This window comes from Cetorhinus maximus, chromosome 16 (genome assembly GCF_964194155.1).
Source record: "Cetorhinus maximus chromosome 16, sCetMax3.hap1.1, whole genome shotgun sequence".
NCBI lineage: Eukaryota > Metazoa > Chordata > Chondrichthyes > Lamniformes > Cetorhinidae > Cetorhinus > Cetorhinus maximus.
The window spans coordinates 35607580-35624540 of NC_135894.1; the positions used below are offsets into that span (position 1 = coordinate 35607580).

At 40.0% G+C, this 16961-nt stretch overlaps 1 protein-coding gene across 2 annotated transcripts in view; it reads right to left on the reverse strand.

Annotated features, from left to right (window-relative positions):
- Positions 1-140: 140 nt before the first annotated feature.
- LOC144691514 (prostaglandin F2 receptor negative regulator-like) overlaps positions 141-16961 on the reverse strand; it is a 116174-nt gene continuing 99353 nt past the window's right edge. For both annotated transcript variants that reach the window (XM_078559659.1, XM_078559660.1), the window contains exons 6-9: positions 14257-14670; positions 9539-9646; positions 6151-6453; positions 141-3881 (exon numbers count right to left, since the gene is read on the reverse strand). In XM_078559659.1, the coding sequence (XP_078415785.1) occupies positions 3718-3881; positions 6151-6453; positions 9539-9646; positions 14257-14670 (989 nt within the window). In that variant the 3' untranslated portion in view covers positions 141-3717. The remainder of the gene's footprint in view (positions 3882-6150; positions 6454-9538; positions 9647-14256; positions 14671-16961) is intronic.

Here is a 16961-nt window from a genome sequence, read left to right on the forward strand (position 1 = left end):
AAGATCAGAGAGTGGAAGACAGGAGAACCAGTTACTGGGAGATAGGCTCAAATATTTTTGCATTTGTCTCTAAGCAATGCCACAAGAGATTTACTAGTAAGGAATGAAACCTTTCGAGAAACATTCAGCAATCAGATGAATACAAACCATAAGCAAACTTTAATTAACACAACGCTTTAAGTGTCTTATGTACATACATTTGAAAAAAAAATGCAACTTACTGTTGTAAGAAAGGCTTTTGGAAATTTGCACAGAAGTTTAAACAATTTTAAAAAAAAAACATATGTTCCTAAGATTTTGCATGTTTTAACAATTTTAGTTTGAAGAATATGTTTAGGAAATCTCTAAGTCCAAAATAACTGTTCAGATCAGTACCCTGAACGGGATATGTCAGGTTCTTTTAACAGTAGAAACAATATTTCAAGAAATGATAAAGGAAAATGAGTGGTTTTTTACAATTGAGCACCAGAATGTGGTAACAAAATGTGTCGTACTGAAAGTTACCTTGACAGGAAATCACTCAGCAAAGCCTAGGCTTGGGGAGCGGATTTTAAGATTAAAAATCCAACAGTTTCCTCTCAGAAATGTGTACATAAGTGGGCACGGCATGGATACATCCTTTGGAAATGTGGCCAATTTTAAACTGGCTGTGTACAGCCTGGTAATTTAGTTCTGATAATGAGTAACATTTCTGTTAGATCTTTTCTAACACTACTACCTACCACTAGTGTGAAATTTAAACGGCCACAAAGTAAACGTCAATTGCTAAGTGGCATCTGAAGTCTTTTTTTAAAAAAAGCAACAGGGAGGTGGTTCAAACTGGATTAACACATTCCCCTCCACTTACCACCCACCACAAACCCTGTAAGATGCAATCACCATACATACGCCTGGATCATTCCTGTACAGGCTTTGTTTTGAGGATTGACCACCTTAAGAATTTAACATGCTGCTTCCTTACAAAAGCTAGTGCCAGAAAAAAAAAAACATGTGTGTGTCACATTCTATAAGTGTCAGCAGCAAAGCCACTCAAAAATGACTTAAGTTCCAGAAAAAACACAATTGGGGACGGAAATTTGAATGTCTCAAACTCCTGCCTTAGATCTCAGCTCCAGTGCATACAGTGCTCCAGCAAAATCCGCCAGGAGGTTAATTCTGACAGTGGTGTATTTCACGATGGCTGGCTGGTTCATTTTATCATCATCTAAATAATTGATTATTTGACACAAAATAAAACACTTCACAATTTGGAAATCTGAAGTAACAACAGAAAATACCAGAATATACAAGAGGTCAGATAACAACTGTATTGCCACTAAATCTGATAGGAAGAATTATGATTTCCTCGGTTAAAAAAACAATTTTAACAGGCGAAAATCAATTAAATGAACAACTGGAGATCAAATAGTGGTTATGATTAGTTGCTAACGTTATAGGTTTAAGTGCTATTGTATAAAAGTCACTACTTTTAACAAAATGTTAAGCAAAATTAATTTAAAAATACTAATTTTTACTGAAGTGTATTTCAGTCATTCAATTAGTTGTTGAAGTGTCTTTTTGTAGTGTTACAGTAGTAATTCTCACTAAGTGACTTTGGCACTTGGCTTGCTTACTAACCTGTACACAGCAAAACCACATATGCATCCAGAACACAAAAGCAATTCTTTGCTTAACTTAGAATGCTGGAGACAATAGAAAGCTTGTGTTGTACTCGACTGTTTTCTTCCATTGAGGCTCTTAACTAACATGCTTCACTCATCCTGCAAGTGATTGGCCAGCAGTGTGTGGCCATTGTACTGTTCCACAAAAAAACATTCAGGCCCAGATTTCCCTCCAGGGTAGGTTCATTACCTGAGGGGAGTATGAAGCTGGACTTTCATTTTAATGGGATGGTGCTGTTTAGCAATGTAGGCGAGGTTCCTGGCAGTGAAAGCGAGCCTGCTGTTGCTGCCGCCAGGAGGGAATGATGATATAGCAATGCTACAGTTAGCAAGGTTATAGGCCCAAGGGAAAGGAGAGGCTTCCACTACTGAGTCCACTCCCTCCAAGAACAGTTTCAACAGGCCTTGCAATGCTGCCCCAAGATCTCTACTATTACCCCTCTTCTAGCAGCCACTGTAGCAATAGAATGCGGGAAAATTGGGTGGATTTCTTGGACTTCACCCTCTGCCATCGTTAACGTGATGAGGTGATGAAGGGGCAGCCACCTGCCTTCCCAGCTAGGGCAAGAGGAAAATCCACGATAGTGCTGTTAGAGGCAGACGTGCAGCAAGTAGGCCTCTTCACTCAACTTCATTTTTCCACTGCAGAGATCAGTTATAGAGGAAGGAAATAGAGCCATTGCTCTTATTCCCCAACTGCCCACTCAGGTATGCAATATGAGAGGAAGAGACAATCAATGAGATTCCTCATTCTGTCTTGCCAGTATCAGCATTAACATTCTTTGGTGAGCTGTGGTAAGCCTGGAAGCATGTCTGTTTTCAGAACTGCTTAACCAGGGATAAAATGGTCTTCCACTGGACTGATCTTGCAAGTGCAAATATAGGACTGACAAGTGCACCACGTTCATGGCAAATGAAAACAGTTTAGAAACCAGCCCATCTCTGGATTTTTTTGAGAAAATAAAGGTTAAAAATATTATATAGTACGAAAACAAAATGTGTGCTGTATGCAGGAAGTGTAAAAAACTATTTATTGTCTGATGTCACCCATACTGAATCATTTGCCCCAATGCCAATACAGCAGCAGTCAACAATTTAGATTGCGTTTTTATTTTCTGTAAAACTGCATTAATTGCAACACCACCTTAAATTACATCAGCTATACTGATGCCAAAGCAGATGTTTTGTATCAAGATCAGATTGAATTGTGCTGTACTGGAGTGGACTGTGTCAGGATCAATATCCTCTAGTGTAAATTTCAACCTGCACATTGCACATGTTCAAAGGCAGCAATAAACAGTTGCACAATTATTCTCTCTCTCTCTCTCTCTCTCCCTCTCAAGTGTCTTAGGAATGCATCGTATGTAATGGAACCTCTGCCCCTCATTTTAACCACTCCAAAAAAAATTCCTCTTCCATTGCAGGCCATTTTAGTCCATGGCAGTGAAACCACTGGTCTCCTTTCAAGTCAGTCAGTCAGTCTTCCGTCCAAATGAAAGACTGTTCCAGAATGGTGTTAACATTGCTGATTTTACTGGCTTCAGCCTTTTTAAGCAAGCTGGTTGAAGTTGGCACTCTGCTTGAATTAATATTTCACTGCAATTTTGAATTTGAATTCACAGAATAAATCTCCATCCATATTTCCATCCAAGAGAATAATATTCAGTTTACACCCCCAGCCCATCAATAATCTGAAACCACAGTAATGGTGACTGACCAGCAGAGACCAAGGAAACATGGCTCGAGTTAGATCTTCTCTACAAAGAGAGATGGGCAGATGTTGAGAAACACTGGCATAATCTCTATCGTATCACTTGCTGCACTTAAAAAGAAATAATTAACAAAATCACACTGACATTCCCACAAAGTGTTTTTACCCCACTCGAATATCTGAACATGGCTTTTAAAAAACAAAATTACAATCATTGCACATGTTAACATTCTAAAAAGACATGACACCTCCTCAACATCTGCTCTCTACCTCCCCAAATTGCAGAGTGTAGGTAGTTTCTGTAGTTCATCCAATGGTCACTCTGCAACACTTCAAGAGATTGTCTCAGTCCGTGTTCATCGAGATTAATCTGTGTTGCTCGTATCTTTGTGCAATTCTCTCCCCAGAGCAGTATCGAGAAGCACACTTTCCGATTGCACAAGCGAGAATTCCAATTAATAAGGCGACAACAATCCCATACATCAAAGGCATCTTAAAGGAATCTAGCACTAGAGGGGAGGAAAGGGAGGGAATGAGAGAAAGGAGAAAGTTAGTGGGGAAAAAAAGCAATTAGTACATGTTCTTTTGGTCTTATTATCCCCTCACTAAAATATGCAAAATACTCAATTCTATTCTAGCACCATTCCAGTCCAGCGTTTCTGAATTGTATTCGAGTCCTACTTCTATTCGCTCTTTCTCAGCTGCCTAATCATTCTTTTGGTCTTTAATACTGCCTTTATACCTCATTTCGCATTAAACGTCTATACTTTAAAAATTTCTCACTGTTTTACTTGATTTGTTTATCTTTCCCTTATTTCTACGCAATATGTGTTTATTGCTATATTACTTGTTTCCAACCAGGTTTGAGACATGTGTGAACAAGTGACTTTACAATTATATGTAAAAAGGCACTTCAAAACTAGGAATATCTTGTGCAACAATGTTGATAATTGAGTGATCACAAAATAATTATGGCTAAAAGGAGGCCAGCTGACTCATCCCTCTCTGCATCCATTAAGTGTGTATCTCTGGATGATATACTGTCAAACAGGCTAGCTTGATCTAAAAGTCCACTGATTTTTTTATTATCCTTGGACAAGCAACACAACAAAAATCATTCAGAAAACACTACAGAGAATGTGTGTGTCTATATGCTGTCAATGTGAGGATTATGCGCGGTATTTTCTGTTTCTGAGCTCAATATCAATGTCACAGCTGCAAGAAATCCCAGCCATGTAATCAGACCAGCTTTTATTACATGTTTACTTTCACAAGATGAGCAATTATTATGTTGTCATAGAAACATTCTCCTCACAACACTGCTTTACTGCCTTCAGGATGTCACCATCTCAAAATAGGCTGGGACACAAAAAAAAGAGCTATTCTACCACAAGCATCCTGATGCACTGGCCTGGCAGGCACAGTGAATTCCACAATTGTGGGGTGGGGGAGGCATTGGATCGGAAAACATTCTTGTAAAAGAACTAACCAGCCTTGCAGCATTTGGGTTAAATTGAGCAAAAAATAAAAAAATAAAAATGTGCAGGTTCCTTCACAAGCATGCATTCCAACCTGCTTGATTTTCTAGCATTTGCTGCACCTGGACAATCCAATGTTTATAGATCAGGAAAATCTCTTCCCTTAGGTGGCAAACAGTGGATCACAAACACTGCATTCTGCCCAGAGTTCAATCTGCAGCCTATATATGCATAAAATGTCCAAAGAAATCTGTAAGTATTTTGAACTAAACCAGTGATCCTTGGTTATTTATAAAAGCCACTTCTTATTTTTGTCCTCAAACAGCTTTTATAAAAAAAATTGCTGCATTAAGGCCAAAAGGGTTAAAAGGTTGTAACATCACTGGTACAAGGGCCAACTATTGTCTGCTAAACTTGCCTTTGGAGGGTCGATCTTGGTGTTCTGAAATGAATCAAGAGCTTTTCTTAATCATGTAATGTTTAAAGATACTGCCTGGTTTAACAACAAGTTCTACAGACTTGAACTTTGATCCTTATAAGTTAAGTTCTACCAAGCGCTACAATGGCTTTACTGTCCTTGAGCTGGGTAAGGAGAAGTGGAAGACGAAAAATTAAAAGGGTTATTACTCTTGCTTCCATCCATTGATTCATTTGGAAAAGTGAGTGACTTAGTATTTGTATACACTGTGTGAAGAATTTGGCTGTGATGCCACCAACAGTGGAATAGCCTGTCAAGTTTCCCTCCAAGTTCACAGAAGACTATAGTTTCAGAAAAAAAGACATAACTTACATTGGAAACAAAGCAATCATACTAATAATGCAGGCAAGGAGAACAGAACATTCACCACACAATGGTAATTTTTGCTTTCAGCTTTTAAAATCAATTTCCTTGACAAATTTACAGTTGCAAGACTGTTTTTTCCCCTTTGATTTGCCAACATAAACAATTCCCCAAATATGCATATTGCTTTGGTGCGATATGAACTTGGACGTATAACCTCATATAGAATGATGCATATCATTTCCAGTACCCAATGAAAGTCAGAAAAGAGATTAGAGTGCTCAGTTTGTTTCAAAAGTATTGCAAAACTTTTGAACAAACCAACATAAACCAGCAAAATGTTCATTAAGTTAAGTTAAAAATTTGAACCCCCTCCCTCTCCTGGTTTCATTTGACTTTTCTTTTAAGAAAAAAACAATAAAAAGTCCCTAGGAAAACTGGAAAGCAGCCCCAACCACAAGAACAGTGCACTTCAAGTTTGCTCAATGGCATCCCCTTAATGAGCAAACTAAAACTAACCTGAAATATCAACACGTATGGAAAGTGAATCAGATTGCTGTGGAGGCATTTTCTGCCACATTCCAGTCTCCGATTTTATCCAAGGTGTGACTGTGCAGAAATAATCCCCGGCAACATTCTTCTCAGAACAGTGTAGTCGTAGACGGAACTGATGCGTGCCGATTCGCTCAGCACTGATGTCGCTGGTGCTACTGTCTTTCAGATATGTCACCACTGACCTCTGATCAATCGACACTAGAGGACTTTGGGTCGTGTCATTGGAGAACCGTTGGGTCACAAACCATTCAACCTCGTACAAGACATCTAGGAGGGGGATCAATTAATCCAAAAACTTAATTTATTATTGGATTATTATAATCATTGACATATTCAAATTCAATTCAACTCTAAGACTCAGTTCCTTCCTTGTACCCCATTTCCTTGCTCGTCTTAGAAACACTAGGATTTGACTGAAATATTGTACAGCGGTGTCAAAGAAATTATGATTATATGTTGAAATTTAGAGACTGTTAGTGCTCAACGGATTAGAGTAATCCTTAATGATTGCAAACAAATTGGATTGCAGAGAGAGAGGGAGAGAGAGAGAATTAGTCTGTTATGACAGAGTGAGGAGTCATGGGAACGTTAGTGCAGGGAGCTAAGAAAATCAAAGTCATGCTCAAAAAATGCTTTTCACCAACACTTCATAGTAAAACAAACTGATATAGATTAACGGGACACAACTAGGTTATGGGTATGTAGTTGCACACACGCACCACCAATGTACATAAAGCAGTCACAATAATACAAGTTCCTAGTGAAAGTTGAGATTTGCACTGTAATACATTGGACCATAATTTGCTGTAGGAGTGCATCTCATGGCACCTGCCATTAGTGAGACTTGTCCTTGCCTGTTTAATCTCAGCAACATTTTGCATGGCAAGTTGCCCTAAGTGTGAGCTGGATGTCACAATGAGAAAAACCAGGCATCTGGGACCCATGTTAACAGGGCAAGCAACTGTGTATTTTCTGACCAATCAGATTGAAGGATTGTGAAATAAACAGAGGAAGCACAGAGAGAAAATGAAAATGAGAATGGGTGAATTCAGTGTCAAATCAGGTCCAGAAAGAGAAAGAGAGAGGAAACAAAAGATTGGTTTAAAGACAGAAAGGAAAAAGAAAAAAATTGTTTTTTATTTTTAAATTGCACGTTTTAAAAATATCCAACCATTAAAACCTGAAAGACAGACTGCAGAACTGTAATAGTTAATTTTTTTTACTGCCAGATAGAGTAATTGACAAGTGGTTAATTAACAGTTTTTTTAAAAATGGATAGCTAATCTGTGATTACTTAAATACGTGTGGAATTTAAATTGCCCTGAAACAGACTCCTTGCTTCACTTCAGCCCAATTCTAACTTTGTCGCAACTTTAGTCCATATTGACCATGGAAGTAGATCAACTTTATGCTGCTTAATGAATTTCAGTTGGGAGCTAGATAGCATCATGCAAATAGCACCATTCTATGGTGCAGTGATACACCTTAAGACAGCAACTTTGGGATTTCTGCTCTCTGTTGTGCATCTGGCTTCGTCTGAAGTTGTTATAGAGTTTGCACATAATATACAGAGAGGTATGAGCTGTTATTTTAACATTGCATCGAATGAGCTCCAGCCTGCTCATTTCACTGATTTTCTTAGCTACCTAGCTGCTAAACAGAAACACAGAAATATTGTATGGTTTTATGTATTTTTCATTAGTGAAAAGTTAATTTTGAAAGATAAAAAAGGTCAAGATATTTTAAAAAAGGATAAATTTACTGACTGCAGAAACATAACTCAAGAGTTTAAATAGGTTACTTAGTGCAGGAGTGATTAAAGATTAAACTCACAAAATCAAGTCAAAGTCAAATGCTTCTATAAAAATCTCAAAGTCATAGGATTTACACTACAACACCCTGCTCATTGGTCCCAATGAGAGTGGAATAGGATTTGAGTAGAAGCAGTTGAATTGTAGCGTACCTCTCCAGAGAGAAGCCCTTATGTAGTCAGTGTCTGAGGGTGCTTGAGGAATACCACAAGCAGGTGCAACTGCCCATCACTAAGGAAGTATTTTAAATGGCCTTTGAAACAAAGTTTTACCAGGGGTGGGGGAGGGGTTAAGTTGCGGAGCAAAGTACTTCATGTGAACAAAGTATTCCAATGTTATCCTGCATAAGAGTGTGAAAAACCAACATGGGCCTGCAGTCAACAAAAAAAACTTAAATGCACATGGTACCTTTTAATGTTATAAATAACCCCAATGTGCTTCACATGAGCATTCAATATAACATTGAGCCACGTTAAGGAGAGTAGGTCATGTGATCAAAAGCTTGGCCAAAAAAGAGGTAGGTTTCAAGGAATGTCTTAAAGGGGGAAAGCAAGGTAGAAAGGCAGAGAGGTGTACAGAGGGAGTTCCAGAGCTTGAGACCTACATAGCCACAAATGGTAAAGAAATTAACAGGGATGCTCAAGAGGCCAGAGTTAGCAAAGCACAGATATCCCAGAGGTTTTTGGGGCTGAAGGGGGTTATAGAAATAGACAGTGGCCAGGAAGGGAATTTGAAAATAAGGGTGAGAATGTCCACAATGTTCATTTTTAAAAGAGATCCACTAGGTTCACAGAAAGAAAACGATAACTTACCGACAATGTAACATTCTCAATGTATCACAGGCATTGCTCTAAAGGGAATGATTTAACCAGGGAGAACAGGACCTTTTTGGTCTGGATTCCCATCTCTAAGAATATACCACAGGGTCTTCCCATACCCCCTACCTTACCCATTACAATCCTCCATTTCAGATTTTTCTACACCACCACTTAAACGTTTGCCAAGAGATCAAATTTGAAAACAAAACATATCTTTCTTTTTAAAAAAATATTTTTATTCAAGATTTCAATTTCCATTTTCTCTTCAATAGAGCAACAACTCATTTCAATCACCTCTTCCCACCAGAATAAATCATGGTTAGAACTTTGCCCCACTACACTGTTTCATCAACTTTCTCTAAAATTTCAACAATATTTCATTTGAGATGCAAGACTTGAATAGAAGAACTCAAGAAGTTTATATACTATAATCAGGGGCCAAGCAATAAGATGAGAGACTTCATTTGAAGAATGAAGTGTACTTTCCATCAGCAAGTTGTTCATAGTCAATGTAACACATGCATACTGAGCAAGAGGACAGGAGTGGGGTTGTATGAATAACAAACCACAGCAGATTCTTGAGCAGCAGCAGGTGTTTAGTGGAAGTGCTCACTATGGCTGCCTAAAGATTTCAAACACAATCTGCTTGAAACCATGAGCCCTTCAGCCGAACCTATTCTTGGGAAATAGTCTGGACCCATGATAACCTGTTGCTAAAATTACCTGAGTTGTTAGGTATGTCCGACAGATCAACAGTGCAGTTCATTTCCACAGTCTCGCCTTGGTATACATGAGGCTTCTCAGAGTGCAAAGTCACATTAAACTGGGGAGCTACAGAGCATAATGAGAAAAGTTAATAGACAAGTAATGGTTTATTTTATTATACTCAGTGATCAATTTAAATGCAATTTTAAACTTTGGAACTGCACTTATTATAAGGGAGATAGAGAATAATTTATACGTATGATTCATGTGCTGAACAACCACTGCTGTGGCTGGGCAGCAATGAGCACAGGTCACAAAAGTGAAATGCTAATTTTTAAACATGTTTTCTCCCATCCTGTCCTGAAGGCTCTGAACTTTTGCTGACATGCAGTCCTGTTGGCACAGGTTGGCCTCCAACACTTCATCTTAAAAACGTGTTTTTTCCTTCATCGTTAATTCCCAACCAAAACTTATGAAGGAAGGGCTCTTTTTAATGCAGTGTTTTTTTGGGTGGGAATTATCAGAAAGCTACCGAGCTACACAGAGCCTTGTAGCCTAACCCAACCCTGTAGCTAACTCAGAGCAGACTGGAAATTGAAGCTGGAACGTCCAGTCTGTCCAGCTCGGCGTTGTGGCTTTACTCACTACGTCATAACAATGTTCTGACTATCTACACGATCTATTCCTGTATGAATGTTTTTATTTCCTCCCTTTGGGCTAAATTAAATGCTCACAGAAGTGAAGTGAGAGCAATCACATTTGAACCAGCAACAAATCAACCTGAACTTCATAGTAAGAACACTTATGAGAGTCCTGGTGCAGCTCTAGAAGAATAAACTGAACCTGTGCCTTTTCAGTAATGCCAGCTGCAACCTGAAAACAGCATATCTATTAATTTTCTGTCTTAAATAACATGCAACAAGAATTTCACTTGGCAATATACTCAGCTATAAAAGCTAAGCTGGACTGCCAAAACTGAAACTATGTGCACTGATGAAGAGAACCTAGAAATAAATGTAGCACCTAAAATAATATAGAGCTGAACTATCTCAATAGGGTACAACTACACACAGCCACCTGAATCAAAACCCAGGTGGCACTGTATTCCGAATCACTTGCAACAATAATTATAGTCTCTTCTTAATTATTGCAGGAATGCAGATAGTTTCAAAAACAATCCCCAGTTTATATGACATTTCTACATAGCACACAGAAGATGTTGGTAAAGTAGGAACTGGATTAATCATTTACAGATTTTTAAGTATTAAGCACTCAATTTAAAGATCAATTGTACTGTGCTTTTAGCAAATAAACACACTTGAAAAGTCAACTATTCCCAACTGAACTCCCTCCGCTCCTCCAATCCCCCACCCCTCCCCTCGCCATTTTATTTTAATACTAAGATTTGTTGAACAAGTTTTATTCATGCTGATGCTCCGTAAGGAGCTTTGGTTACTTATTTTTGAAAACATTTTGTGTTTGTTTTAAAATTTATTTGGAATTCAAATTTTTAACCAGAAAAGAATCAAATTTGATGGAATTTTATTTTATACAACTGAATGCAGGGCAAGAGATAGCAAAGACTTTTGAAAATGCAGAGGTAACATGGTATTTCAAAATGAGGCAAAGAGAGGAATGGCGTTGGGGAAGGGGAGGTGGAATTGGAGAATAATGAAAAAAAAAAGTTTGGGGGGGTTGGGAAGGGATAAAAAAGATTAGGGCTGAAATTTGCGCTGAGCAGGTGGGCACATGCAGGACCTGCCCGAGCGCAAAACGGCGCGCGATGTCGGGCCAGTGTCCTGACGTCATCGCATGATATTTCGTTCGGTGGGCACACACGGGAGTCGGCAGCGCAGCGTCGACCATTAACAGGCCTTTAATGCCATTGAAGTAATAATTAAATGAAATTTTTTGCTGCCTGTCCAACCTTATGGTTGGCAGGCAGGCAAAAAGGCCAAGCTGCCTTTGGATATTTTAGGAAACCTCATCGATGGGCGGGATGAGGTTTCCAACAGCAAATAAAAATTAAATAAAAGTTTTTAAATTTCATTCATAACATGTCCCTGCTCATGTGACAGAGTCACATGAGGGGAAATGTTTTAACAAAAAGTTTTTAATTTTTGAGTTTATAAATCTTCAGCTCCCTGAGGCAGCTCTGTGCCTCAGGGAGCTTTCATTGCACGTGCATGCTCGAATTTCCATGCTGGCTCTCCTCCCGCCCCCACCCTGGGAGCGCTGAGCGCTGCACCACGCGTTTCATGCTGGTTGACTGTAAATTGGCCAGCCAGCGTGAAATCGATGTCGAGGCCCGATCGCAGGCGGCGGTCAGCTTCATGACCACTCCCAGGTCCGTCCACCCAACAACCTGAAAATCCTGGCCCTTAAGGTTTTTCAAACAAAACAGATTTAAAAGGAAAAGGGAAAACCCACAGATCTGTAATTAGGCTCCAGAACTGCAAATACATCTGGTCATACTAAAAGTTTAAATGAAACTTATAGTTTGAACATCAAAAATACATGGGTTATCTCATTATGACGCGATGTGAAGACCCATAACAAACCATTTCAAATCAAATCTCCAACATCATCTATCATTATCTTTCTCAACCCACCAAAGATCAATACCACACTGAACTGGTTAAACCTGGGTGGGAAATGGATACTCTTAAAATACAACAGTTCCATAAGATGTGGAAATCTCCAAACCCCTTAAATACAGAGGTAAAGATTGTCCAGATGGTAATGCTGGGATCATTGGTACAATTTGGATAAATGTCTAATTTCAGGCCCCCAATCTAGATTACAATTTTCATGTCACAAATAAAATCATATTTTATATCAACAGATTATAAAAGTCTGATGTCACAACAGCCCATGGACCACATACAGCACAGGTCAGGCAATTCAATTCTACTTGTGCTTATATTTTACTGTATGTTGATTTTTTGCGACAAGGAAGGAGAAACTTGGACAGGAAAACCCCTGTTATCCAGCATGCTCCAGTTCTGGGAGGTGCCAGCTAATCAAATATGCCAGTTAACTGTGGATGTAAGGTGAGTTCTGTGGTTTCATCCAATCAGAAAGCTCCAGGGTGATCACGAGGGTATTGAGGTCTCATGAGAGGCACAGCAGCAGATGAATCAAGTGAGGGGAGATGGTGCTGCAGAACAGTGGGAGGCTGAGACCAGAGAGAGGACAAGCCCACCAATAGCAACTGCCACAGAGTTCAACATCTCCAGTCAAAAAAAAGTTAACAGGCCCGACCCCAGAATTCTGGTTAATACAGAAGTCTGGTTGGTAGAGTGTCGGAAAACAGAATTTTACTGTATTTATAGAGTGTCTTCATGGTGACCCAAAGTGATTCACAGCCAAAGTACTTCAGAAGAGTAGCCAGTGCCATAATGTAAGGAAATGCAGTGGGGAATTTGTCCACAATTTCCCACGCACAACACTGGGATCAAATAATCAGGTTTACTGGAGTTGGCTAAGGGATAAACATCAGATTTCTGATGGTGAACTAGCCAATGCTATCTTTAATGTCCACTCAAGACATAAATCCTAAACTGGAACAGCAACATGTTATTGCAGCAACTTAGAAGTGGATGCAACTTAATGGGGGTGTGAATTTAAACTTTATGGCCAGGATTTTATAGTTGGCATGCAGGGGCGGGCCCGACACACTGGCACGTCAAATGACGCGCGATGATGTTGGGCGTGCGTCCCAACATCATTGCACTGTCTCGCTCGGTGGGCACATGCCAGAGTCAGCTGTGTGCCCGCCGATAATTGATAGGCCTATTAAGGACATTAACAAAGTAATTAATGTCAAGTTTACGCTGCCCGTCCAACCCAACGGTTAGCAGGCAGGCAAAAAGGCCAAGCGGCCTTTACTTTTTTTTAGGAAACCTCATCCATGAACAGGTTGAGGTTTCTTAAAGCTTTTGCAAATTAAATGAAAAGTTTTTCTGAAAAATAAAAACATGTTTCGTTAAATTTATCTATTGTTTTCAAAAGCACTTCAATCTCCGAGACACTGGACCCAACTCTCCCTCCTCCTCCCGCGTATTACGCTGGGTGGGCCTTAATTGGCCCACCCATGTAAAATGATGGCACGTAGCGCCCCCCCCTTCACTAAGCCTACCCAACGTGGGAAAAATTCAGGCCCATTTCTTCTCTTAGGGCACCATGATATGCACAAAGTTAAATAGCTGGGATACTCCTGCAGAAAGATTTCAAGTATCTAATGAGTTATGGGAGAATTTGTCCTTAGTTATTGTACACAATAAGTTTAATTACACATTTGAAGAATCTCATTTCTTTTAAATTAAGATTTATTCATTAACAGTTTTGATTTTAAAAAACCCCCAGCTACTTTCATGTTTAAATCGCTCCCTGTGTAGATGGTCCACATGGTCCATGATTTCCTAGTTGTCAAAAGCCAAGTAAACTGCTCCTAAGCCTCTGCCAGTTTATCAAATAAACCTGCAATGTTGAGATGCAAATTATCCAGGTCAATCTTTATTACTTTCTACCCTCTTTTTGAAATCTCCCCACAGTACTGTAACCAAAATGATAAGGTTTCCAGATTCTAAACTACCAAACCATTCATGCATAAAAAGTTTAATTTACAGTCAGCAGTCTTCTGTAGAACCACATCTGAAAGATTAAAAGATATGTGCACCAATATTTCATCTGCTGATGACTGTGCCAATTGGTTGATTAAATTCAGAACCTACCTGCTGTTTTAAAGGCAACTGCTACAGTGTTGGACAAATTTGCAACTACTTCAGACCACTGCCCATTTGTGTCTGGAGCCCATGCTTGGACAATACAGTAATATGATCCTTCATCGGAAAATTGGGTCCTGTACAGTCGGAAACGGAACTCCTCGTCACCGACTTTTTCCAGAACAACATCCTCTGATCGGTCCTGGTCATCCCATCTCTCCAGTTTAACCACTGAGTCCCTGGTCAACGAGATAAGCATTTTGCTGTCCTTTGCATCAGTAAAAGCTGGTTCATTCATCGCTATAGCCACAGAGTAATGAGGAACTTCAACATGCTCTGCAGAAACACTACAGACCATCTCAAAGGTGTTGCCTCGCGTGGATACTGGTTTCTCCTCTATTGCTGTAATACTCAGGCTTGGGTCTAAGAAAGTGAAGGGAATATTATTAAGTGTAATTAAAAATACAGGTTTATTGCAATCCTAAACCAGCAGCAACTTTGATCTAAAGGCAACATACATGATGTATAATGCACACTAATCTTAGTTATGAATTATTCTACTAGAGAGCAGAACATTGTGTACAATGAAAAAGTATTAGAGAAATAGTGCCTGTAGTATCCAAAACCTTGTTCTCCCAATCACAGCCACATTATCATGGAAAATAAGTAAGAGGTCAGACAACTCCCTAGGAGCTCGTGGCATGGAAGAAAAGAGGATGGGTTGACAAAATCTGGCCCACGTTAGTCTAAATGTTGTCTATCTAAATGTTAGTCCATCCCAATATTAATTGGGATAGACAGTGTTAAGGGCTTGGTTGGAGTGGATTTCTTGAAATGTGTACAGGAGAACTTTTTAGGTCAATATGTAGAGGGTCCAACAAGGGACGGTGCATTGCTGGACCTAATTCTGGGGAATGAAGCTGGACAGGTGGCTGTGGTTGGTGGTGGGTGAGCATTTTAGTGATAGTGACCACAACATGGTACAATTTAAGTTTGTTATGGACAAAGAAATAGAAAAAAGTGGCAAAAAAAATGTTTTGGATTGGGGGAGAGTGGATTTTAGTAAAATAAGGCAGGATCTGGCCAAGATGGACTGGGAACAGTTACTTGTGGGGAAATCTACAAAGGAGCAGTGGGGGGCTTTCAAAAAGCAAATGGGGAGGGTTCAGGCTCAACATGTTCCTCTAGGGTGATAGGAAGAAGTAACAAGCCCAGAGAACCATGGATGACCAGAGATATTCAGGATACGATGAGAAGAAAAAGAGAGGCTTTTAGCAGGTACAAGGGAAGCAAATCAGCGGAGGCATTAGTGGAGTACAGAAAGTGCAGGGTGGAGCTTAAGAAAGCAATTAGGAGTGCAAAGAGAGGATATGAGAAAGCTCTGGCTGGTAAAAGAAGGGAAAATCCCAAGATATTCTATAAGTATATCAATGGGAAAAAGATAACCAGGGAAAGAGTGGGGCCCGTTAGGGACCAATCTATGGGTGGAGCCAGAGGACATCGGTAGAGTGTTGAACGAATACTGCACATCCGTCTTCACCCAAGAGAATGAGGATGAAGGTATCGAACTCAGGGAGAGAGACTGCGAGGTTCTTGAGCAAATTGATATAGGGAGTGACAAGGTATTGGAGGTGTTGGCAGGCTTAAAAGTGGACAAATCTCCAGGTGCGGATGATTTGTGTCCCAGACTGCTGAGGGGGGCAAGGGAGGAGATCGCAGAGGCTCTGACCCAAATTTTTAATTCCTCTCTGGCCACAGGGGAGGTGCCAGTGGACTGCAGAACAGCTAATGTGGTTCTGCTATTTAAGAAGGGTTGTAGAGATAAGCCAGGGAACTACAGGCCAGTGAGTCTCACGTCAGTGGTAGGGAAACAATTGGAGAAAATTCTGAAGGAGAGAATCTAACTCCACTTGGAAAGGCAGGGTTTGATCAGGGATAGTCAGCATGGCTTTATCAGAGGGAGGTCATGCCTAACAAATTTGATTGAATTTTTTGAGGAGGTGACCAGGTGTGTAGATGAGGGTCTTGCAGTTGATGTAGTTTATATGGATTTCAGCAAAGCCTTTGACAAGGTCCCACATGGGACACTTATAAAAAAGGCAAATGCACATGGGATACAGGGTAATTTGATAAGGTTGATTCAAAATTGGCTTAGTTGTAGGAGACAGAGGGTGATGACAGAAGGATGCTTTAGTGACTGGAAGCCAGTGTCCAGTGGCATACCACAGGGATCTGTGTTGGGTCCCCTATTATTCATCATTTATATAAACGACATAGATGACTATGTGGGGGGTAGGATTAGTAAGTTTGCGGATGACACAAAGATTGGTTGGGTGGTTAACAGTGAGGTTGAGTGTCTTGGGCTACAGGAAGATATAGACAGGATGGTCAAATGGGCAGATAAGTGGCAGATGGAATTTAACCCTGAAAAGTGTGAGGTGATACACTTTGGAAGAAGTAATTTGACAAGGAAGTATTCAATGAACGGCATGACACTAGGAAGCTCTGAGGAACAAAGAGACCTTGGCGTGTGTGTCCATAGATCTCTGAAGGTGGAGGGGCATGTTAGTGGGGTGGTGAAAAAGGCATATGGGACACTTGCCTTTATCAATCGAGGCAAAGATTACAAAAGTAGGGAGGACATGCTGGAGTTGTATAGAATCTTGGTGAGGCTACAGCTGGAGTACTGTGTGCAGTTCTGGTCACCACATTAT